Source organism: Lampris incognitus, chromosome 5 (assembly GCF_029633865.1).
Source record: "Lampris incognitus isolate fLamInc1 chromosome 5, fLamInc1.hap2, whole genome shotgun sequence".
Lineage (NCBI taxonomy): Eukaryota > Metazoa > Chordata > Actinopteri > Lampriformes > Lampridae > Lampris > Lampris incognitus.
In genome coordinates this window covers 9,490,388-9,516,636 of record NC_079215.1, presented here as the reverse complement: position 1 = coordinate 9,516,636, position 26,249 = coordinate 9,490,388, and the positions used below count along the sequence as shown (strand labels likewise).

The following is a 26,249-nucleotide window of genomic DNA, read 5'->3' as shown; positions in this document are numbered from 1 at the left end:
CAATTTCACCCCAAAACCCTCAGTCCTTCTTACATGTATACCCCCATACGGTCAGGGGCGGATCTACAGGGTGGCAGCTGCCACCTGTGGGACACAGTCTTGCCACCCCATTGATAAATCAGATAATATGTTTTTAAAGTATATTTTATGTACACGCATGGTGAAGGTCAATGAGACCCGCACCAAACTCGTCTCAAACAGAAGTCGCCGATTTAGAATCCCCCCCCTCCCCCCTCACAGGCGCGGATCTACAGGGTGGCAAGGGGTGGCAGCTGCCACCTCTGGGACACAGTCTTGCCACCCCAGGGAAAAATCTCTAGATCCACCACTGCGTACGGCTGGGCTTGGTTGCGCGGGTAAAACAGAACAATCTTAAACGAAACGTGTTTCTTGCTGACATCACACGACCCGCCTGGACCCACCTGCTGCAACCCACTTGTGTGTCACGACCCCTAGTTTGAAAACCCCACCACCCAGATAGCATTGGGCACCGGCGACTGTGTTGTGGGCCAGATGTGGCCCGAGCGTGGCTGAGTTGCGGCGGCCACACTCACCCTGAGTCAACGCTGTCATTCGAGGCCAAATGTGGGCCGTAGGATAACGGCAGATGTGGGCCACATTTGGGCCGAAGATTCTTTGCTATCTGGGCACGTTGTCACATAGCCCACTAAAGACTTCAGATTCAGTGGGAGCTTGCTGCCCCTAGTTTGAAAACCCACCACCCAGATAGCAGACACATCTGGGCACCGGCGACTGTGTTGTGGGCCAGATGTGGCCCGAGCGTGGCTGAGTCAACGCTGTCATTCAAGGCCAAATGTGGGCCGTAGGATAACGGCAGATGTGGGCCACACTTGGGCCGAAGATTCTTTGCTATCTGGGCACATTCTCACATAGCTCACTAAAGACTTCAGATTCAGTGGGAGCTTGCTGTCTTCATACGGTAAGTGCTGCTTGGTTGCATTGGTAGGCGTTGCGACACCCCCACCCCCACTCATGAAATATATGGACCCCCCCCCTCCTCCTCCTCCTCCTCCCCGTAACACTTAGGCTTATTAGCAACTGTGATATCCGTGGGAAACTGCTGCACTGCGATTTGCGACTCATCCCTCAAGTTGTCCTGTCCCAGGCTGCCGACAAGCGTGTGCGTGTGCGGGCGTGTGTATGTGTGCGTGTGCGGGCGTGTGTGTGCGGGCGTTCGCCAGAGAGGGGAGTCGCGAGCCTTTGCTGGTGTAGCTGGCTGACTCGATGGTGCTCAATTTTTCAAGATGTCGTCGCTGGAACAGAGGCTGTCGCGAATCGAGGAGAAACTAAAGCAAGAGAACATCGAGTCTCGCCGAAGGATCGACCTGAACATCGACATGAGTCCGCAGCGATCTCGTCCGAGGCCAAGTGAGTGTCCGCCGCGGAAAGACCCGGACTCGGTTACGGCGAGAAAACGTTGAAAAGATCGTAAAGCAGAGAGGAGGTGGAGGAGGAGTGTGTGTGTGTTAGTGTGTATGCGTGTGTGTGTATGCGTGTGTGTGCGGGGGGGGGGTTGTTACGCCGCTGTTAGCCGAATTACGCTAACAGGTCCGCTACATAAACAAACGCCAACTTAGGCTGGGTTGTTTTGCTGTCCGGCGATACAAAAAAAAATACTCGTTTAACAAGAAAAACGGGTGTTCGGGCATGAGCAGGGCACCGCGGGTTGGTGGGGGAAAGGTTTAATTTGCGGCCGTGTCCCGAAAGTCACTGCCCTGTCAAAACATGCCAGGCGTTCTAGCTAGCCAGCTAAGCTAGCCAGCTAAGCTAGCGTTCTAGCTAGAACGCTAGCTTAGCTGGCTAGCTTAGCTGGCTAGCGGTCTCTCGACAGGCCCCTTAGGGACCGGACAGTTGGACGTTTTTCGGTTCGTCTCGACGCAACAGCGGACGTGCCATTTGCACGTAAGCTACGGGAAACCTTTTCTCGTCGTAACGACGTCGTCACCCTCCGTCCCGGTTTTCACGCCAGACGTCAACGGCAGCAAGCGGCCGGCTCGCACCGTCAGACGTCGCTAAGCTAGCTGGGCTTGGCTAGCGTGAGTTTGTCATTCATGTGGGGGGGGTGGGGGGGTCCGTTATCGACGTGATCCAGATCTGTGCCGTGAGAAAACCCGCAGGCACGTCCGCAATACGCGGGTCCTCCTCGGTGGCAGTCAGACATGGCTTTATTACTGTCCAGGAATTTGTAAAGTTTAAAACTCAGGGGGGAGGAGGGGGGGCCCTCGTAGGTGTCCGTTCACTCAGATGTACACCGCCAGAAGCTCAGCACGACAGGATGTGTGTCTCGTATTTGAAATGCCACAAGTCAAAAGTATCAGGAGTCCTCAACCCAGTCCTCAAGGAACCCCTATCCTGCAGATTGTCATTGCAACCCTGCATAGGTAGCCCTGCTTGTACTTCCTCGACCAATCATCTCGCAGCACTTAATTATGCAAGGTGTGCAACAGCTGACACAATTCATTGCTGATTGGTTGAATAACTACAAACAGGTACCCCTTCAGGGTTGCAAAGAAAATCTGCAGGATAGGGGTTCCTCGAGGACCCCCTATCCTGCAGATTTTCATTATAACCCTGCATAGGTAGCCCTGCTTGTACTTCCTCGACCAATCATCTCGCATCACTTAATTATGCAAGGTGTGCAACAGCTGACACAATTCATTGCTGATTGGTTGAATAACTACAAACGGGCACCTATTCAGGGTTGCAAAGAAAATCTGCATAGGTAGCCCTGCTTGTACTTCCTCGACCAATCATCTCGCATCACTTAATTATGCAAGGTGTGCAACGTCTGACACAATTCATTGCTAATTGGTTGAATAACTACAAACGGGCGCCTATTCAGGGTTGCAAAGAAAATCTGCAGGATAGGGGTTCCTCGAGGACTGGGTTGGGAAACACTGTGATAACCCTGTGTGATGAATTACCAGTACAAAGGAAATGAGACTTCCCCGGTAAAGCACAGAAGCCACCTACGCTCGCCTTGAAAGATTCATTTCCCCTCTGATGACCATTTCTTGCCTGTCCATAAGAGGTTTGAGGAATATCAAATTCAGACCTGTTTTGTCATCTTGCTCTGTTCGTCTGTCGCAAATGTGTGTTTAGGATGTCTTGGCTGGAGAGAATATGGTTGGTTATGCGGATTGCGGAGCTGCATACTGCGAAGAGATACGTGTTTTTTGAACGAGTTATGATGAAATCTGTGTATGTGTGCGTTAGAGCGGGACAATGTATTGATGTAATGTCAGTATCGCCACATGAGACTAGATATTGTCTGGGATTTTGGCTGTCGTGATATAGCCCATCTTAAAAGTCCCCCCCCCCCCGGTGTTAAAGACTGCATCGCAGTAAAGTTAGATAATTTTCTGAACTATTAGACAGTTTTAGCTGAGTGAAGTTAACAATCAATGTCTCTATCTGCTCGGTCATCAGATCCACCATTACTTGCAGTCATTTCTAAACATTTTCTATTGAAAGGACCAATGGTCTTCCCCAAAATATTGTCACATTATTGATATCAAGGTATTCAGTAAAAAATTCTGATATTTGTTTTGTCACTATTGCCTAGTGTGTGTGTGTGTGTGTGCGTGGGTATGTGTATGTGTGCGCGCATGCATGCGTGCAATAGGGATGGAAGCAGAGATTGAGCAAAAGAATGACTGGCATGGAGTGATTTAAAGAGTTTTGAACACTTTCAAATGAGTGTTTTTGTTATTTTGTGTTGGTGTTCGAGTGTGTGCGTGTGTGCGTGTGTGTAACACAAACAGTGCAGTAATGTGTGCGTGTGTGTGTATTTTCTCTCCTTTGTCTAGTCATCGTGATCCAGCTCAGTCCTGCTCCAGCCCCTTCCCAGCGTGCAGGTATCATTCAATCCATCCCTCTATCTGCTGCCACTGCACCCCTTTCTCTCCCACTCCTCTTATCCCGATGTCTCCAATGACTCTCACATCACCCCTCAAAGCAGCAGCAAGATCTGTTCACCTTCAGAATTCAGAATATACTGTGTAATCTCCTGCACCCCAGTTTCCCCCCCTTCTAGGATATTCTGATAGAGCCCTTGCACTAGAACTTAGCTAACTTTTTTGTGTTATACCGGAATTATGGGAGTAGTGACTTATTCTCTATAAGCTACATTTGTTATGTTACACACATCTAAAATGTGGAAATACTGGAAAGTCATTTCCACTCCTGTAGAAGACGAGAATCGGCTTACCCTGGTTAGCCAACAAACCGATGGTTGGCTCTGATCAGTAATCTAAAGCTTACTTTCACAGACATGGATTAACTCACGATATTCAAGTGGTCATTGGTCATTTTTTTCATGTTAAGAAATTGCCACTTTCCCCCCCAACTCGTATTTTTGGAGCATCAGCCAATCAATTAGCATTCCTTTATATTCTGATTTTCATTGGTGCCAGCATCCACCAAGTAATCAAATGTAATGCTGCGAACAGGAAATGATTCGTCTGCCACAAAAGGAAGAGGAGAAAATGAAGAAGGGAGGGGCATGCTGAATGTGGAAGAGAAAGAGATAGGGACTAAAATACAGAGCTAAAGACATTATCTACCATTGAATTAGGCTTAATGAAATGTTTGACATTTGTTGATATGCGCTTTGAGTGGCTGCAGCAGCCACTGAAGTGCTTTATAGTTGATGATGTGATATGTTGATCGGTAATGCTGTCAGATGACATTGTTGGTCAGTCTTCTCTCACTAAAATGCGCCTGCTACCACTGGATTATTTTGCCGGTGTTGCACCAAAATCTGTGACCGTCAGAAATTCTGAACATTTCCTCCGTGTTCAGAATCGCGTCCCATTTCGAACGGGATGCTGGGATTTGCGCTATGAGAACAAACCATCGAAGAAATTAAGGATAAACCGTTTAACACGTATTGATGGGAACTGTTTTAAGTTTCTCAGTCCGTTACGGAAACAGATTGCTGTGGTACGGTAACGGCTCCCAGCCCGTACGCGCTCCTTCCTTTTCTCACTCATTTCTTCTCACAGACACGTACCCGCACACATTTTTTTAAATATTTGTCTTACTTTTCGTGTCTCGTTTCGACCTCGCCTTATTTGTTTGGGGGGGTATTTTCACGAAATAACCTCAACTTTGGCTGAGGAGAGCCTGAAGGCCTCAGCAGGGTGTAGCATTAATCCATGTTTGTGAAACCAGGCCTTGAATTACGTTGATATTCTGGCCCGGCAGTTATTTGGAGTGCGCTGCCAGAAGATTTTGCCCGAGTGCTGCTCTCACCTCCCCTCAAATCTCATCCCATCTCCAGTCTTCCATCTCTTGTGTGTGTGTGTGTGTGTGTGTGTTAGTGTGTGTGTGTACACCTTGTGTGGTGCAGTGGCAGGGCAGTGTGTGTGTATGTGTAATGATTAACCCTTGTTTTGTTGGAGGCAGAGAAACACGGTGCATGTGGCTCTTCTGCACGGCACGTTTTTTTTTTTTTTTTTTACACAATCTAATCCAGCATCCCCTCTGGTCCCTCCGCAGGAGTGTTGTGAACAGTCTGGCTTCTCTTTCTCTGTCTCTCTCTCTCTCTCTCTCTTTCCTCCCTCCCCTCAATTCCGTTTCTAACTCTACATCTCTCGCCGTTGGCCCAGCCGTTTGGAGACTTGCCTCACTTGTGCCAATCTGAGTCCGATTGTCTTGTCTCACTTCCAGCTTGGTCTCTGCTGTGCAGTTTTGGCTGCATTGTTCTCTCTCTCTGAAAAGACAGTTGTATGTTGTTCGACTGTTGCTTATCTTGTGCCCCCCCCCCCCCCCCCCACCGTCCTTTTTCAGAAGCACTGTGTGAGCCGATGGGTTGGAGTGGGGTCAGGGATGCAGTTTGTGTGTGTGTGTGTGTGTGTGTGGGTGTGTGTGTGCATGTCAGAGAGCACTCGCCCCTCTGTCCTGCTCTACCTCAAGCCTAATCTGTCAGTTTGTCTCTCCTCGTGTCCATCCGCCTGGAACCAGCTGATCTGCGGAGATATGATCTGTGCCAAAGGCTGGCTCTCCACACTAACACCTCCTCCCCTTCACTTAACCAGTTCTCCCCCTAGATGCTGACCTGTCCACAGGTGACTCAAGGATACAAGGATATTCACATTCTCAGAGATGCTGCCAGCCTGCTCCTTATTAGTGGTTTGTCTGACTGCTAGCATGGTTTTTTGTATGTTTGCCAAGTGGCCATGACAGATGCTGGGACAGCGATAGAGTCGGATGTTGGATTAGTTAAGCGTGGGGAGGAAAGGAGCACAAGGCAGCTAGGTGAAGAAGGTATACGCCAGTTAAAAGGAGAATGGATTTGAATGTTCAAGGAAGCCCTTTGAGGGTCGGATTTGGACCTTTCAGCTCTGCTGAGGTATTGACTTACTATGTTTGCCACTAACCCGCTCTCCTGAGCATTTGGTTGCATGAAGGGTCTGCTAACAATACTACGGCTCACTCACTGTTACTTCTGTGAATCTTTTCAAGATAAAACAACTCCCATTTGACACTTGCAGAGCTATGTGTTTTGGTGCTGCATTGACGCCTGACGTTGCAAGCCTGTGCACATTAAGACACCCTTAAGCCTATGTACGCCTGTGTTTGAGTGGAACTTGGAGCTTGGTGCCTCTTCAGCCCCCACCGGGGCATCGGTGCTGGTTGTAAATTGGACGGTCGAAGCGGTCTCGGCGGTTATCGAGTCATTTGTGGTAATCGGAGGAGCTGCATGGCTGTGACTGTGTCTGCAGAACCACCTGAAAATAATCTGAGCATTTCCACGTCCCTCGCTGTAGGCTAACCCTGTGCTGCCTCTCTCTGTCTGAGAACGGTGTTTGTTTTGGTGTGTTTGGTTGAGTTGACACGCTCGCATGCCGGACAGCTCGGTTGGGATATTGGCGTAATAAAAAGGAAGCTGTTGTTGAAAAGCGAAAGGTGTAAAGTTTAGATAGCGTGTGTTTGTGTGTGTTCAAACTACTAGCGCCGAGATGGTAACAAGCTAGAGAATGTTCCCACATAGTCAAAGTTGCTCTGTTTCTCTCCTAAGAGAGGCTAGGCGGGGGAAAAAAAGGGCGTTCAAATGTCCGGGTAGCGTAGCGGTCTATTCCGTTGCCTACCAACACGGAGATCGCCGGTTCGAATCCCCGTGTTACCTCCGGCTTGGTCGGGCGTCCCTACAGACACAATTGGCCGTGTCTGCGGGTGGGAAGCCGGATGTGGGTATGTGTCCTGGTCGCCGCACTAGCGCCTCCTCCAGTCGATCGGGGCGCCTGTTCGGGGGGGAGGGCGAACTGGGGGGAATAGCGTGATCCTCCCACGCGCTACGTCCCCCTGGTGAAACTCCTCACTGCCAGGTGAAAAGAAGCAGCTGGTGACTCCACATGTATGGGAGGAGGCGCGTGGTAGTCTGCAGCCCTCCCCGGATCGGCAGAGGGGGTGGGGCAGCGACCGGGACGGCTCGGAAGAGTGGGGTAATTGGCCGGATACAGTTGGGGGAGAAAATGGGGAAAATTCCACACAAAAAAAAGAAAAGCCGATGAACAGAAACGGATATATCCAATCTCATGGTGACGGGTACATCGACTGAGGAATTGACATTTCTTTCAAGAGTAAATAAACAGTAGCGATTGTTGTGGTGAGGCCAAGATTCCAGGAAGAACATCTAAACCAGAGTCGACCTCGACTAGAATAACGATCGACTGCTGAAACGCTTTTAAACAGCAGCTGAAGCACAAAAGAACATCAGCTTTGTACTGTCTGCAGCAGGTCAGCCTGTAGGTGTAAAGCCCTAATCCCCTCTCTCCTCCTCCCCCCCTCCGATCCCTAACCGCCTGTCTTTTCTCTCACCCACCCCCCGTCCCCTCCCCCAGCGCTCCAGCTGCCCCTGGCCAACGATGGCGGAAGCCGCTCGTCATCTTCAGAGAGCTCGCCACAGCACCACTCTTACCCCAGCCGCCCGCGACAACTGCTCACCCTGCCCACACCTCAGTACGGCCTGCAGAAGAGTCTAGAGAAGTAAGCACACTTTGGTCGGTGGCTAAGTGGAACAAAAAAAAACCACACGAAACAAAAAGTCGTGTCTGCCTGCTACCAAGACACAGAACACCGCCTCGAGCGCCGCTGTCTGCGAGCGAGCCTCCTCAATACGAAACCGCAGCGTGCATCTAATTCGCCCCAACCGCTACGGTACAACACGGGCGTCACCCGGCACGTTGGGACCAGTAGGTAAAAGTCGCCGGCGTTTTAAGACAACGAGGCGTTCGTAAGCCTCGAGTGCCAAATTTTCAGATTTCCACCCTCCGGGCATCACAGTACACGCAGCCTTGTCCTGTGATGAGCCACCTTCCAGCTCGCTGTGTTGAATGTGAATTGGCCTTCATGGAAAATGAGTAGCGAATTTGAAACGAGGCACATTGTCGTCCCCGTGTTATAAGTCATCCGCGGCGGGCGGGTCGACGCTAAAATACCGGACGGCGCGTTGACATCTGCGCTGCCGAAGGTGCTGCAACTCCCCTGCGTGGATTCATTACGAGACCGTCGCATTTTGCAGAGAGGACCGTTAACAGTCAGAGCTACGTATTCTTCTTCCAGCAATCTGTAATCCTGTGGTACGGTCAAATGAACTTTTGCTGCACATATGTTTTCCTTTTCACTGGAAAAGAAAACACCGATTTTCACATTTCACCGACGGGGTATTAGTGGGCCGGCTGTACACTAGTGACGACGGTAGAGGACTCGCTGATAGAGGATTAGGACGCAGAGAGGCAGAGAAAGTTTATAAGAGCTGGTTTGGGGGGCGTCCGGGTAGTGTACTGGTCTACTCCGTTGCCTACCAACTCGGGGATCACCGGTTCGAATCCCCGCGTCGCCCTCCGGCTTGGTCGGGCGTCCCTACAGACACAATCGGCCGTGTCTGCGAGTGAGAAGCCAGATGTGGGTATGTGCGCTGGTTGCCGCACTAGCGCCTCCTCTGGTCCGGCAAGGCGCCTGTTCGGGGCGGGGGGGGGGGGTAGCGTGATCCTCCCATGCGCTACGTCCCCCTGGCGAAACTCCTCACTGTCAGGTGAAAAGAGGCGGTTGGTGACTCCACATGTATGGGAGGAGGCATGTGGTAGTCTGCAGCCCTCCCCGGATCGGCAGAGGGGGTGGGGCAGCAACCGGGGCAGCTAGGAAGAGTGGGGTAGTTGGCCGTATTTATTCCGGGAGAAAAAGGGGGGAGAAAAAAAAGCTAATTTGGTGTCTGCCCATGGCACCGTTCTAAAGAACAAAAGGGACTTATGTTTTCTCCTTCCTGTTGGGAGTTTCCCAGACACCACTACTACTACTACTACTACAACTACTACTACTACTGGTCCTACTAGTACTACTCCCAGACAGGACGACCATATTGTCCGCTGTTTTGATTTGTATGCTGTTGTATTCAATAAATCACAATAATTGTAAATATGGAACTGTGAAGAGTTGTTGTTTAATAGGATAATATTTTCCTTTTTGGATAAGTAGGTTGAGTGATCGGACCACTTTCAAAAAGTTGATGCCGAGCCCTAATGTGTGCGGGTGTCTCATATCAAAGTGAATATTTGCTGTTTTTCTTGTGCGGAGTGTCACTCGCTCACAAACAAGACACTTTTCAGAGTGACTTGTCACACACTGATGTGTGAAACCCAACTGTCTTGTGTCCCCCGCAGTGCAGAGATTGACCAAAAGCTGCAGGAGATCATGAAACAGACGGGTTACCTTAAGATTGATGGCCAGGTGAGAGGAACACCACCGCTTTCGCTTAGACACACACACACACACACACACACACACACACACACACTTCCAAAGGTGATCATGTTGTGTGTAATTATTGGCCTGTTACACATCATTGTGATCTAAAAGATTATATAGTGAGATGTCTTGCAACTGTTCTCATATATTCATATTTAATGAATATGTTTGATAACCCGGCAACATGGTGGCGCAGTGGTTAGCTCGGTCGCCTCACAGCAGGAAGGTCCTGGGTTCGAGCGCCGGGGTAATCCAACCTTGGAGGTCGTCCCGGGTTGTCCTTTGTGTGGAGTTTGCATGTTCTCCCCGTGTCTATGTGGGTTTCCTCCGAGTGCTCCGGTTTCCTCCCGCAGTCCAAAGACCTGTAGGTCAGGTGACTCGGCCGTACTAAATTGTCCCTAGGTGTGAATGTGTATGTGTGTGTGGGCCCTGTGATGGCCTGGCGGCCTGTCCAGGGTGTCTCCCCGCCTGCCGCCCAATGACTTCTGGGATAGGCTCCGGCATCCCCGTGACCCTGAGAGCAGGATAAGCAGTTTGGATAATGGATGGATGGATGTTTGTGAACCCTTTTTTCGCACTAGTCCAATCTTCTCATTGACTCTTGCTTTACAACTGCCATTCCGTAGTGATGGGATCATAATTTTGTGCAAAACCACATGCCCAAGACGCACTTATCAGGTCACTTAAATCATCTCTGCAACTAATCAGAGATGTGTTTGGCCACATCAAGAACAGCAATGGGTCTTTAACCACATGTAGCAAAAGCCTGATTGGAAATTAACCTCGGCACACATATCCAACCAGGAAGCATTCACAAATCAGACGGGTCACCCATAGGTCAAATTGTAGCATTCTTGTCCAGAAGGACTTGATAGAACAATCCAGTGGTACACAACCGGAGATGGGGCTAATATTCATTATCAGCTGTCAAGGGTGCCGATGTTAAAGATTAAAATGCATCTTTAGCTGCAAATTACATTTAGGTGTGGGTAGTTTTTTTGGACATCATTATGGAACATCAGAACAGTTTTATTTTCAGTTTTGCATGGGAATTTAACCTGCTAGTTCAACTGTCTGTATATAAATCTGATTCATTTGTCAGCTAAACAAACCTGCAGCCGACCTAAATGCTAAGCCTTGGTTTCCACTTACGGGGCCCAATTTGTTGCTATGAGATAGAATGAGAACATCCATGACAGCGGTATTATTTTGCTGCAGATACAGTCCGGTGCAAGACCTCTATACTTTGTTTTTACCCTTGTTATGAGTTAACATAGACTAATGCATACCCCTTGCTTATTTACCTGCTATTTACTTGTTCCCAGTGATAGTTTCTCCTGGTGAGATTTACCTCCTCAGACTTGAATTGCTCCATCGATAGCTTGTAGCATGCAAACCCATTATAGATCAAGTGTGATGGAATTCTGAAACCCTTGCTTTCTGTGTGTGTGTGTGTTTTCGTGTCTGTCTTTGCCCCCTGCACGATATTTAATAAACAGCGGTATCCAGCGGAGGTGACAGACCTGATCAGTGAGGGGGAGATTGGAAGCGGCACCTGTGGGCAGGTCTTCAAAGTGCGTTTCAAGAAGACCGGCCACGTCATTGCTGTCAAAGTAAGACCATGGAACTAGTAACTAGTGTACCGCTCATACAGTTAACTTGAACTTGTAGTCTTGTCGTCCAGACGAAACGTTGAGTCGAGTAAATGAGGCAGGGAAAAAGAGGTTGCTCAGTTTGAATGTGAAAAAGACAAAATGCATGAAAGCGGGTGAATCAGATATTGCAATCTCAGTAGATGGACAAGATGTAGAACACCTAGAGAGTTTCAAATACTTGGGTTCGGTTAAGAAAAATGAGGGTGATTGTACAGATGACATAAAAATCAGAATTACCCGAGCAAGGAAAAGAACGTTGGAGATGGTACCAATATGGAAAGATAGGGGAATAAGAAAAGAAGTGAAAGTCAGTCTGCTTGAAGCACTCGTCTGGCCAGTGTTGTCATACGGAGCTGAAAGTTGGGACATTGAAGAAAGCGACGTAAACAGGATTGAGGCTGCAGAGATGTGGCTTTATCGTAGGATGCTTCGAATAAGCCGGACAGAGAAACAAACGAATGCAAGCATCCTTAATGAATCAGGAACAAAAAGAGGACTAGTGGCACATATAATGAAAAGAAAGCGGTCATTCTTTGGGCATACCTGGCCAGGTGGAAGTAAATTAACGAAGACAGCGATTTTGAGAACTACACCAGCAAAGCGCAAGCGAGGCTGACCAAAAAGGCAGTATCATGATGACATCAGAGAATGGCCTAGTCTGAACATATCGGCGGCAACAAGATCAGCTCAGGACAGGGAGAACTGGAGGAGACCTGTTTGGCAAGCATGTCATCCTGATGGTGCTGGGCAGCCCTCGCTAATCAGGAGGCCTTGAAGAAGAAGTCTCATCGACCTCCGTTTTCAGTAGAGCGCCGTACAATTCAAATATGATTTCACATGGGCAGGCGGATATCCCTGCAGTCTTCCACTTTTGAGAGCTAAAAAGTCATTCACATGGTGCAGGAGGTTGTTGTGGAGAAGTTAAAAAAAAATGTTTGCTGTGCACACAGTAATATTTATCTTTACTGGTTTATAAATTGGAATAACAATCACAGTATCCAAATGTGTATACCGACTTGAGCTTGCAAGTGTACTCAACTTTCACACGGGTGACTATATTGCAATGTTTGCATGCCAGTTTGTGTGGTGGCTTGCCGATGCCAGATTTCAGTCGTCTCCTATTGATTTGGTGCGTAAAATGACAGTAAAAGCTATTCAAAAATGATTGGGCGAGGAGAAAGCAGCAGCTATTTTTTTTTCTCTCTGAAAAGTTGAAATGATTTTAGCACATTTTGCTCATTTCACCAACTGCACCCAGGTTTTTTGTGTGCCGTCTCTATCTGTTGTCGCCGGGTGGCTTTGCTCTTGTTGAAAGCGAGTGGCGATGAGCAGTTTGGCTGCCCAGCGTGAAAACAGCGTCAGTGAAGGGCAGAAGGTTGATAATGCGAGCGACAAACCCAAGAAAATTCCTAGTTTCTGAAAACACACGGTGGAAAATAAACAGATTGTGTTTCTGATTGCTTACCCGGGGTCGTGGTTTTCTCTTTTCTCTTTGCCTCTTTCTCTGCCTTCCTATTTGTCGGTCTGTCTTTCCCCATGTCTCTGCCACATACACTTGTCTTTTTTCATTCTCTCCCTCACAACCTCTTGCGCTGTGTATTAAAACAGTGTCAGTCGTTACACAACATAACCACCACTTCTGCTTAGGAGGTCGCTTAATTAGTCATCTTGGCTGTTTAATTAGCTATCGTAACCGTTTAATTAGCCATCTTAACTGTTTAATTAGCCGTCTTAACTGTTTAATTAGCCGTCTTAACTGTTGAGCAGTTAGCCAGCCACACCACAGGAGTCATCCTTTGGTGAACTCCTGATGCTCCAGTCTAACATATGCATAAAGGTTTAAACTTCTAAACCATATTCGACTTAATCCATTTACTATTAAAATCTATGTGTTTTCTGCTTATTTGTTATCGCAAGAACAGAACAATATAATTTCAGCATTTGCCTTGGGTTGTTCTTGTGTAAGCAGATGTTAATGTAAGTTTATAACCAAGACATTACACTGCTGTTTATACACTGGTCCACTCGTCTTTAGTTTTAGTCTGTTGGGATTAGAAAAGGTGAGTTTTTTTTTTATGCATGCGACGTTTTGTGTTAATCCAAATGCTATGAGACTCCAGTGGAAATGCCTGACTTAATATATGTCGTATCTAAACTTCGTTGCTGTCTGGTGAAACTGACGACTTTTTTTGATTCTCATATCCTGTGTGTTTGTGTGTTAACAGCAAATGCGTCGCACAGGAAACAAGGATGAGAACAAGCGGATCCTGATGGACCTGGACGTGGTGCTGAAGAGTCATGACTGCCCTTACATAATCCAGTGCTATGGCGCCATTGTTGCCAATGTGGGTTCACACACACACACACATACACGTTACTAAGTAAGTAAATTCTCGTTGCGTCTCGGTGATCTGCTCATACAGTGCTGCAGCTGAGGATTTTCTTTCTTGTTTAATTTACTGATTCTGACACCTATGGTGATACATAGTAACGCAGTGTCTTCATGCATGCTCAATAATCCAGGTAAGAAACTCAAAGTTGAATCAGTTCATCTGGACACAATGTTTATTGACAGAAACATTTCATCACTCATCGAATTGACCTGTTTAGTCTAAACTGACTGCAGGTATCCCACCCTTGTAAACAGTACAGCTGCATAACGACCGAAACCAACAAGCAGTCTCATATGCAAATAGGGGTGACCATTAACTAGAGTTTCAATGGCCATGTGTACTATTCACGGAGGATTTGGGAATGGTTGCAATCACAACCCCAAGGACCAGGGGCCTCATGTATCAGTCGTTACTATGGCAAATTTGTGCGTACACACCCATGGGATTTTTTTTAGCCCTGAAGTTTTTCTCAGAGACCAGTCTAGGACCTGGGACCTGAACACCGATTGGCTAACACTGACGTCTTTGCAGGCCTGGGTGATTGCTCGTTGCAAGAGGTAGACAATAGATGTTAGGAGGAAGGAATTACAAATAACCATCATGCTTTGCTGCTGACTGTCAGACAGTCACGAGGGCTAAAAAATTCCATGGGTGTGTACGCACAAATTTGCCCTTAGTAACAATTGATACATGAGGCCCCTGGTCCCCCAGCACAACCAGCAATATAGTACACGCTGTTAAGTGCCAGGAGGATTGCCGTGACTTGTACATCGGGGAAACTAAACAGACGCTGGCCAACGGAATGGCACAACACGGAAGAGCTAATATGTCAGGCCAGGACTCAGCAGTCTACACCCATCTACAGGCCAGTGGCCACTCTTTCAAGGATGAGTATGTGCACATTCTTGATTGGGAGAAATGCAGGTTTTGAAAGGGGAGTCAGAGACGCCATCTATATGAGGAACGACCATCCCTGAACTGAGTGGGGGGGGGGGCTAAAGTACATCTGTCGCCATCTTCCAATGCTGTGATTGCAAACATTCCCAAATCCTCTGTGAATAGTACACATGGCCATTGAAACTCTCACCTCTCACACCTATTTGCATATGAAAGTGGTCATTGGTTTCGGTCGTAATGCAACTGTATTGTTTATAAGGGTGGGGATACCTGCAGTCAGTTTAGACCGAAGAGGTCACTTATGCCCCTTTTCCACTGCATGGTACTGGTTCAACTCGACTCTATTCGACTACTCGCATTTATAGTGGTATCTTCATATCACTTTTTAGTATCGGCTCAGCTCACTTGGAACCTCGACGGAGGTGGTACCAAAAAAAAGTCCTTGGCACCAGGTACTGTCCCTAACTTTTGCCCAACGGAAAACCAAAAAAAGGAGAGTTGAGTCGAGCCGGTACATGTAGTGGAAAAGAGGCATTAGATGAGTGATGAAACGGTTCTGTCAATAAACGTGTCCAGATGAACTGATTCAACTTTCTTGTAGTAATGCAGCGAAATTTTAGCGCTCGAGTCCCAGCGATCCATGCAAAAGGAAAGTCGTCAGTGCTGTTGTGTCAGCACCTTCCCCACCACCAAACATATAAAACATTTAACCTGGATTTTAGTTATCAGTGTTAGTCGTACTATTTTATCTGTTGGCAAAGATCTTCTGTGAGCTTGTTCTACCATCTGCATGTCCCGAAGACAGGTTCTGTATCAGATCCTCATGCCATTAACCTTGACCAAGATGCTGGCCTCAGAACGTGGTATTGATCCCCAGGCGCCTCGCTGTGGCTGGCCACAGCTCCTAAGTAGTTTTGATGGCTCAAGGACAGAAGACAAATTTCCCCACAGGGATTAATGAAGTGTAACTTGATTTGCTTGTTAGCCGCAAACAAATTTTGCTCTTCTTTAAACTCGCCATTACCTGCCTTATTCCTTCGTATTTGCCCGCTGTTGTGAAAGGCAGAACAAGTAGGATTTGTTGGTTGCGGAATGTAAACACAAAATTCAAAGCTGACCCCTCCTCCCCAGCCCAACGACACCAGAAGCGCATATACCCGCTGACCGCGGTTGCCAGAACAGATCCCAGGTTACAGGCCAACTCCGCGTCGCTCTTCATTCCCATCCTCTCCTTCGGTGCTCATCGGCGTGTGAAAGCCAACCCCGGATTCACTCTCGTTTTGGAACGAGCTTTGTCTGCTTGGCGTTTCGCCTCGATACATTTAGCTCTTTTCGACGCTGTGTCCGTCATTGTTGTAGCTTCCTCTTGGATGCGTGCTCACGATTTTGATCTGGCACCTGGTTGCTATGTTTTTATAGAGTCCCCGCAGCCCAATGGTTAACACCCACAAGCGTCCTGTACACAGGAAATAAGAAAATACAGGCAGAGGATACACATGTCTAGGGGGGGTCATAAGTGATGATTGAGAGGGATTATTTTTGTATGAGTCTTATCTGTGTGGGTTGATTAGTAAAATCCTACTCATTATACCTTTAAGACATAAAGTGCGACGTGACTTAATCATTTTTTCCTGGGAAAGTCCTACCCACAATCCACAGCCAACAACCCAACCCAACAACAACCACTCGCATTCTTGCCTTGCATCAGTGGTGCTCAGACTGTGGCTTTCTGATGACTATATTGCGGCTCTTTTAAGTCTCCAATTTGGCATTTCCTAACGCTTTTTTAACCAAATATTTCAGCAGATATTGTCTTGAGACACTTGCAGCAGTAAGCTCCTCTTCTTCTGCTGCTGCTTGTCTTCTTCTTCTGATGAATTTGCGGCAGACTAGATGCAGCAAAGGCGTATTGCTCCCCTCCACAGGTCATTTGTAGAACTCCGTTGAATGAGCTAAATCCTTACATAGTGCGATGGAGAAAATAACAGTTGTTGTTGTTACACGCCGAGTACTGATTTCAACGAATGATCTGTAACTCCAGTGTTCTGAGCTGTGTTTGGATGAGGCTTCTCTCGGTGTGATAGTCGGTGCAGTCCATCAAAGCAGGATTCACAGTTTCTGCCTCCGTAGGTCCATTTTCCATACAGGAGCATACCAACCAGCGCCAGCCCGTGTTTCAGTGCCCGATTATGATTGGTCATTCCATGTAAATTGGCTATTGGTAGCCTTAATATTTAAGGGTTGTTTAAAAGGTTGGCTGAGGAGGCATATTTTTGTAATGTGGTTCTTTCCAAACAAAATATTGTCAGTGTGGCTTCTGAGTTGGTCAAGACAGGGTACCGTTGACTTAGATATTTGTGGATTAGTAAATGTCCGCTGACTTAGGGCTCACTCGCACTAGGCACAGTTGCCTTGCACCATGCCCGAGCACGATTGTCCCCCCCTCCCTACTCCCCCCACTGGCCTGTGGGGGGAGTAGGGAGGGGGGTAGGGATGTGACTTTTTGTGTTGAAGAGAAGCGCTTTCAGTAAATCATGCCGCCATGTTTTTTTTCTCTTTTTTTTTCTTTTTTCTCCTCCCTTTTTCCTCCCCAATTGTATCCAGCCAACTACCCCGCTCTTCCGAGCCGTCCCGGTCGCTGCTCCACCCCCCTCTGCTGATCTGGGGAGGGCTGCAGACTACCACATGCCTCCTCCAATACATGTGGAGTCGCCAGCCGCTCCTTTTCACCTGAAAGTGAAGAGTTTCACCAGGGGGACGTAGCGCGTGGGAGGATCACGCTATTTCCCCCCCCGAACAGGCGCTCCGACCGACCAAAGGAGGCGCTAGTGCAGCGACAAGACACTTACCCACATCCGGCTTCCCACCCGCAGACACGGCCAATTGTGTCTGTAGGGACGCCTGACCAAGCTGGAGGTAACACAGGGATTCAACCTGGCGATCCTCGTGTTGGTAGGCAACGGAATAGAGCACTTCGCTACCCGGATGCCTGCCGCCATGTTTTTAGATGGGACAGTCACATAATAGATGTTATAACGTTCGAGTTCCATGCTAGGCCACGGTTGGCGATCACACTAGATGTGTACCGTGCCTGAGTCCAACTGAACCGCGCCCAAGCGTTCACCTCTTCAAGCGGGCCAGGCCACGGTACGTTGAACCGTGCCCGAGCACAGTACGGAGCGATCACACTGGTCAGGTCAAGTGAACTGGTCTTTGGGGGTCAAATGTGCTCGGCCATGGTACGGATTGCCATGTGTGAGTAAACCCTTACACATGTGTGAATTAGATATTGTTTTCCATGTGCTTGTCATTAAAATCTCGTGTGTGTGTGTGTGTGTGTGTGTGTGTGTGTGCACAGACGGATGTATTTATTGCCATGGAGCTGATGGGGACCTGTGCTGAGAAGCTGAAGAAGAGAATCCAGGGGCCCATCCCTGAGCGCATCCTAGGAAAGATGACCGTAGCAGTAAGTGGCCACCACACAGTTTGAACCACAGAGATACTAAATATAGACCATTTATACATAACTGTAGATGATTAATACTTACATTTAGAAAGCTCAATTCTGAAGCTTGGGCCCCTCATAGACAGCTCAGTATATATTAGTTGTATCTTGTCTCAGGGATTCATGAAGAAAAGAAATACATGTGGTTGTCCTCTGAAATCTGCTCGCCCAGATTATTTTTCTCTAATAAAGGGGTTTCTCCTGCCATAAAGACAAAAGTGCATAACGTTAATTAGAAACTTGAAACAGTTATTCAACACATGTTTGTTTGGTTCTGTATTTTGCATGTTCTCTTATCAGGGTACCGCACATGATCATTATGCTCCATGCCTTTTACCGAAGAGTCATCGCCATTCGGTTGACTCTCTTGCGCGTTCCTTTTAAATCCCTAAAAAAGTAGCGTCCTCTCCTTGACCCGCCATCTTCATCTCAACCAGCGTCGCATTTGGTGCCGCATCTGCTTTACTTGGCTGCTATTTAATTGCTCCTCTCTCACACGAAAGAGAACGAGTTTAAAAATTATATGAAGAAATTAGCAGCACGGTGGCACAGTTGTTAGCGAGAAGGTCCTGGGTTCGAGCCCCGGGGTAGTCCAACCTTGGGGGTCGTCCCAGTTCGTCCTTCTGTGTGGAGTCTGCATGTTCTCCCCCTGTCTGTGTGGGTTTCCTCCCACAGTCCAAAGACATGTAGGTCAGGTGAATCGGCCGTACTAAATTGTCCCTAGGTATGAATGTGTGTGTGTGGGCCCTGTGTGATGGCCTGGCGGCCTGTCCAGGGTGTCTCCCCGCCTGCTGCCCAATGACTGCTGGGATAGGCTCCAGCATCCCCGCGACCCTGAGAACAGGATAAGCGGTTCGGATGATGGATGGATGGATGGATGAAGAAATTAGTTTGCCTGTGCTCAATTCCAGCTGTGTCCTCGTGTATATTTGCTTATCAGGCATATTCTGAATTGTGCAAATTTAGACACTAATGTTTATCCCTGCATAGATTTATACATGTTTGTCACCTTGTTTACTAATGATCTGAAGATGCTTCTGTTTATAGAGGGTGGGATCATGCTTTGCATATAGTGTGTGCCAGAAAGGAAAACGATGGAGATTGAGGGAGGTCAAAACCATTTTCCCTTCTAAAGGGAGATCCAATTACAATTCCCTCAATTAATTTACAATTATGTTTCAGTTCATGACCATTATTTTTCATTTTCAGGCAACCGAGCACGGCGCTAGCTAGATAAGTGTCATTGCAAAAAAATTTCCAGTTGTCTGTCAGGCTTTGCGTTGTCGAAGTTTGTTAGCCAGGATTAAAAACGGGTCGTCCTGGGCGCCCGGACAACCGGTTTGTTAATACCTGTTCGGCTGTGTTTTTGCCAAACCTACTGCAGATAGTGAAGGCGCTGCTGTACCTGAAGGAGAAGCATGGCGTCATTCACCGGGACGTCAAACCCTCCAACATCCTGCTGGATGCCAAAGGCCAGATAAAACTCTGTGACTTCGGCATCAGCGGACGCCTGGTCGACTCCAAGGCCAAGACCCGCAGCGCCGGCTGTGCTGCCTATATGGCGGTAAGTGGAAAAACACACCAGCACACCCATACACACACACACACACCCACACACACACACACACACAATCTGCCAAGAGCAGACATCTGTTGCGCGCTTCTTTTGTTTCGATATCAATCAGTCAAAATCAATATATTCCATTTCATGGGGTGTCCTGGTAGTGTAGCGGTCTATTTCGTTGCCTACAAACACAATTGGCCATGTCTGCGAGCGGGAAGCCAGATGTGGGTATGTTTCCTAGTCGCTGCACTAGCGCCCCCTCCGGTCAGTTGGGGCACCTGTTCAGGAGGGAGGGGGAACTGGGGGTAAAAGCGTGATCCTCCCACGCGCTACGTCCCCCTGACGAAACTCCTCACTGTCAGGTGAAAAGAAGCGGCTGGTGATGCCACATGTATGGGAGGAGGCATGTGGTAGTCTGCAGCCCTTCCCGGATCGGCAGAGGGGGTGGAGCAGAGACCGGGACGGCTCGGAAGAGTGGGGTCATTGGCTGGATACAGTTGGGGGGGGGGGGAAAGGCGGGGGGGGGGGTTGAATTAAGCATTTACATTTTAGATGGGATGATTTTGTGTGTGTGTGTGTGTGTGTGGAGGGGGACCACAGGTCTGATGGAGTAGTGCTTGTTTGTGTCGTTGCCCCTGTTGTTGAATAATAGAACGAATAGCTGGCGTGTTTAACCAAGTTGTCTTGTGTGTTAAGTGAGAAACTTGTGTTTCAAAAGCTTAGTGATAAACGCTGTCAAGTCAAGTCAGTGTTACTTGTATAACCCAGTATCGCAAATGACACATTTGCCTCAGTGGGCTTCTCAGCAACACAACAGCCAGTCCTTAGACCCTCGCATCGGATAAGGAACAACTCCCTAAAAGAAACCCTTTAACAGGGAGAACAAACAGGAGGAAAGCTCAGGGAGAGCACCAGAGGAGGGATCTCTCTCCCAAGACGCACAAAATACAATGGATGTTGTGTTTACACAATATACAGAATACAACATTGAAAGAGGATAACAGAATTACGACGCGTCTGCGTGGGTTTCCTCCAGGTGCTCTGGTTTCCTCCCACAGCCCAAAGACATGTAGGTCAGGTGAATCGGCCACACTACATTGTCCCTAGAAGTGAATGTGTGTGTCGGCCCTGTGATGGACGGGCGGCCTGTGCAGGGTGTCTACCCACCTGCTGCCCAATGACTGCTGGGATAGGCTCCAGCATCCCCGCGACCCTGAGAGCAGGATAAGCCGTTTGGCTAATGGATGGATGGATGGATGGATGGATGGATGGATGGATGGATGGATGGATTGTTTGCACAAACTTTTACACTAAAAGCAAAGTATTTAATGAAGTCAAGCGTGTCAGTAAACTTCAACAAGTAAGTGTTTGGTCATTCAGATCAGTTTGGGAAGCTATTTGTATTTTTTCAAGTGTCGCAACAAGCAAGTGTACTATTATTGTTTCAGTGGAGAGACTACTAAAGGGGGTGATGTTTATTGTGCAGTCGTGCAACTACACACGGGCGAATTTGAGCACCACGTCGGTGCACCTTGTTAACATGTTTGGTGTGATCTCAGGAATAATGACTACACCTGGGCCAGTGTAAGTAATCAGTCGAGTAATTTTTGAAGTGTTTTCATTCTGAAGACATCTAAATGCTTCATTCCGTATTGATATTATAGAGAATTACTTCTATACGGGTAGAAAAAAAATCCCATTTAAAAATACTTTTATTTGACTGTGCAACGTAGCAAAACAAGAACTGGGCAATGGGGGTGATTACCTTCTGAAGCTGTTGGAATTTCTTTCTCTTTTTTTTTTTTGTGGCCACTTTTTCTCCCCAATTGTACTGGGCCAGTTACCCCACTCTTCTGAGCTGCCCCGGTTGCTGCTAAACCCCCTCTGCCCGATCCAGGGAGGGCTGCAGACTACCACATGCCTCCTCCGATACATGTGGAGTCGCCAGCCGCTTCTTTTCACCTGACAGTGAGGAGTTTCACCAGGAGGACGTAGCGCGTGGGAGGATCACGCTATTCCCCCCCCCCACAGAGGCACCCCGACCTACCAGAGGAGGCGTTAGTGCAGCGACCAGGACACATACCCACATCCGGCTTCCCACCCGCAGACACAGCCAGTTGTCTATAGGGGCGCCCGACCAAGCCGGAGGTAACACGGGGATTCGAACCGCCGTTCCCTGTGTTGGTAGGCAACAGAATAGACCACTATGCTACCCGGACGCCCCCTATTATTGTCTTTTTGATCCTTTCAAGTATTTTCCATGCATTAACCTCAACTATTATATCCTTCCAGGTTTTTAGAGATTTTATGTGGTTTCGTATAACTTCACACTGCGAATCTGAAAAGTTCTTATTTCTCAGTTTTCTGGACACCATTCAGCTTCTCTATTTAATTAGAAACCTTCATTCCTAATCATATAAGGAAATTTATTGAATTAATGGGCGTCACTTTATGGTTATCAGTGTGCAATGAATACCTTTTTCCCGTTACAAGGGATGGTTTTCATCAACATGGTTCTCTATGGCACGATGTTCTGAGCAGTATAAAGGGTCCAGTTAGCAGGAATAATGGATATAGGACATGATTTAGTGATTTTAATTACAAATGTGGTGTTTACATTAAGAAGTATTGCTGTTTGGGTACCACTGCAATAGACATCATTCCACTAGATGGCGCCTGTTGCCTTTATAGTTAAACTATGTGTCATTTTTACTCCATGAACGAGACCGAGGATGATCGGCCACGCTTCTCTTGTAGCTTTCAGCTTCCCTTGTAGACTTACTTAGGTTTGCTGTTGATGTTCAGCGTCCATGAACTCGTACATTTGATGAGGCCTGCACATGCAGTTTCGTTGCAGCTAAGAGTTACCTGGACAATAACACGTGGATGTGATGTCAAAATTGTACATCTGCAGTTCTGGAAAAGTTTTGGAAAAAATATTTTGATGATTTTTAGGCGCTGAAATGTTTGGTTATTAGATATTTTTGGTTGGTTGTTTGTTTTTTTTATCCCCCCCCCCCCCCTGTTTTTTCTCCCCAATTGTACCCAGCCAATTACCCCACTCTTCCGAGCCGTCCCGGTTGTTGCTCCGCCCCCTCTGCCGATCCAGGGAGGGCTGCAGACTACCACATGCCTCCTCCGATACATGTGGAGTCACCAGCCTCTTCTTTTCACCTGACAGTGAGGAGTTTCACCAGGGGGACGTAGCGTGTAGGATCACGCTATTCCCCCCAGTTCCCCCTACCCCCTGAACAGGCACCCCAACTGACCGGAGTAGGCGCTAGTGCAACGACCAGGACACATTCCCACATCCGGCTTCCCACCCACAGACACGGCCAATTGTGTCGGTAGGGACGCCCGACCAAGCCGGAGGTAACACAGGGATTCGAACTGGTGATCCCCATGTTGGTAGGCAATGGAATAGACCGCTACACTACCTGGACGCCCCCTATTTTTGGTTGGTTTTAAAAAGGGTTAAGACTGAGCTGTGCAGACTTTTCCAAGTCCGGAAGAAGAATGTAAAAATGCTTTAGTGCTCTCTCGATACACACCCGTCTTCATGACTCCTTCTATCAGCATTAGCTGTCTGTCCAAACGCCACACATCCAGACAGGAAACTATGTCCAGAAAAAGAACAGAATGGAAAATATGTACCAAATGCGGCGGCACTCACCATGCCAGAACCAGCCAATACCCACTGCTAAGACTGCAACTGTAAACTTGTAATGCACAGGAAGTTCTGGACTTGTTAGTGGCATCAGACTCCAAAGCTAGCAGATTTCATGCCAATACAAACACAGACCTCTTAAACCGAGTTTTGTCTTTTCTTTTTTTGTCTCCATGCAGCCTGAGAGAATAGACCCGCCCGACCCCAGCAAGCCTGACTATGACATCCGAGCAGACGTGTGGAGCCTGGGCATTTCTCTGGTAAAACTGTCTTATTCATTAGATATAAACTACTACCGCACTCTATCTTATCTACCAGTTCTCTGTGATGAGCCCTGCTGTTAAACATAAAGGACGGTTGCTTCCAGTATATTGCAGTTGTTTATTGTACTTTATCAATACATTCCTGTGACTCATGCCTCATGATTCACCGCACATCGTGCAGTTCATGACAGTTTACTTGTTAATTTGCTAAACTTTGGTCTAAATCGGTTTATGTCGTGTGGGTTTTGTACTTTCTTTTTGACGCTTGTCTTCTTTGTCCTCCAGGGTCATAGATCACAGGATTTATTATATTTAGTTTACACTTGGCCATAGGGTTAGTGGTTGTGTCAGGAAGGGCATCCGACGTAAAATTTTGCCAAATCATTATGCGGATTGACAAGACCACCATCGGTGCCGTGCCCTCACAGGGTACCGATGGAAACTAGCAAATCCGCTATGGCGACCCCTGGGAAACAGGGAACAAGCCGAAAGAAGAAGAAGATTACACTTTACATCTGTGACTCAAAAGTGTTTATGTAATGTGTTGCAACCGAGAGACTGAAAACATTCCAACACTCTGATGTCTGTGAATGATAACATTCACAGACAGCCAACACTCCACAGAATGGTCAATTATGCCCCTTTTCCACTACATGGTACCGACTGGACTTGACTCGAGTTTCTCGTTTTCCATTAATGGAAAGTACCGGCATTTTGGTAACTTCCACTTTCCTGTACCACCTTTGTTGAGGTTCCAAAAAAACTGGAGCGGGTACCAGAATCAATGCAGACCAGCTACACAGGGGGTACTGTTACAGTAACGGAAAACGACACTCTGCGAGCTGAGTCGAGTCGAGCTGAGCCGGTACCATGTAATGGAAGAGGGGCATTAGAAAAAAATGCCCCTCTTCCCTTTCTTTATGTCTGCTTATGGGATTGATGTCCATGTAAGTCATTTTATTCAGGTTTAATTTTTGCGATATTCTTTTTTTAACTATTTCACTTTGTGTGTGATCCGTTCTTCTATTCCATAGGTGGAGCTGGCCACAGGGCAGTTCCCCTACAAGAACTGCAAGACCGATTTTGAGGTTCTTACCAAAGTGCTGCAGGAGGATCCTCCTCTCCTGCCTCTCAGCATGGGCTTCTCCCTTGACTTCCAGTCATTTGTCAAAGACTGGTGAGTAAGGAAACACACACGTACACATATATACTATATATATATATATATATATACACACACACACACACACACACATATATATATATACACTTACTATATGTGACTCATGCTTGCTTACATGGGACTGACACATGCCTACACACACAAACATCAGCCCAGGTTGGGTTTGTTTTCAGCCCTGTCACTGCACGTTTTTCCTGAAAGGCAAATAAAAGTCACCAGTTGTAGCTTAACCTCATATGTCTGTTTCCAGTCTCACAAAGGATCACAGAAAAAGGCCAAAATACCACAAGCTGCTTGTAAGTTGCTCATTTTTTCTTAATAAAGATGAAAATGAAATCCAGTTTATGTGCCCCATCTTACTGAACCATATTTTTCTGTTTTCTCTCTGGGCCTCCCTCCCCCAGGAGCACAGTTTCATTCGGCGCTACGAGGTGCTGGAAGTGGATGTGGCAGGCTGGTTCCAGGCGGTGATGGAGCGCACCGAGTCGCCGCGCAGCAGCCAGTGTTACAGCCACCAGCACCAACTCCATTCACTCTTTAGCAGGTAGCCTAGCCTAGCCCAGCTCAACGCTAGCTTAGCCCAACGTCAGCCTAGCCTGGTATTAGCTTAGCCGAGCCCACCTTAGCCTAGCTTAGCCGAGCCTAGCCTAACGTTAGCTACGTCTAGCGTTGGCTTTGTCCGCCTGCCTTGCCGGGAGCCTGGAGAGCCGCAGCCTGGGACCTCTTCTGAGGAAAGCTAGCGGGAGAAACGGATGGAGACTCAGTGGAGGGCTCTGGATTGACAGATGGATTGATGGATGAACAGATGGATAAAATATGTCGGGGGGGGGGGGCGTGTTTATATATTGGTGGTATTCGTTTAATTTGGACAGGCAGACGGACGGACGGAGCAGGGAAAGACTCATGTAGTTTCTGTCATTATACTCATCGCACATAATAACACATCATACAAACACGTGTCAGTCTATATCCACCGTACGTGTGTACAGTCATACTTATTTTAGTCAAACATTACAGCGTACCTATGTGTGTGTGTGTGTGTGTGTGTGTGTGTACGTGGTTTTCTCTGTTATTCACCAGTCGGTCATTTTCCTGTCTGTTCCCCTGCATTGATCCAGGTCATTGGATTAGACAACAGAGTAGTCATTACACACTGGAACAAAGCAACAGCTTAATTAATGAATTAATGAATTAGCATTTATGAATTAATTTCACATGATCATTATGGTGGACACGGCAAGGTCCAGTGCAATTATGAGTCTTCAGGTCTTTTTACTATTACACATTCTCAGGCTGTGTGTGTGTGTGTGTATATGCACGCACGCGCGTGTGTGTGTGTGTGCGTGCATGT

At 47.6% G+C, this 26,249-nt stretch overlaps 1 protein-coding gene across 2 annotated transcripts; it reads left to right on the top strand.

Moving 5' to 3' along the window:
- Positions 1-1,265: 1,265 nt before the first annotated feature.
- On the top strand, positions 1,266-26,249 carry map2k7 (mitogen-activated protein kinase kinase 7). 2 transcript variants are annotated; one of them, XM_056280335.1, is made up of 12 exons: positions 1,266-1,389; positions 3,831-3,878; positions 7,869-8,013; positions 9,687-9,753; positions 11,271-11,384; positions 13,652-13,771; positions 18,075-18,182; positions 19,606-19,785; positions 23,632-23,712; positions 24,750-24,892; positions 25,149-25,194; positions 25,303-26,249. In XM_056280335.1, exons 1-12 carry the CDS (start codon positions 1,266-1,268, stop codon positions 25,444-25,446), a joined length of 1,320 nt encoding a protein of 439 aa, XP_056136310.1. In that variant the 3' UTR covers positions 25,447-26,249. The 2 variants fall into 2 exon arrangements, with proteins under 2 accessions (XP_056136310.1, XP_056136311.1); XM_056280336.1 differs by lacking the exon at positions 3,831-3,878.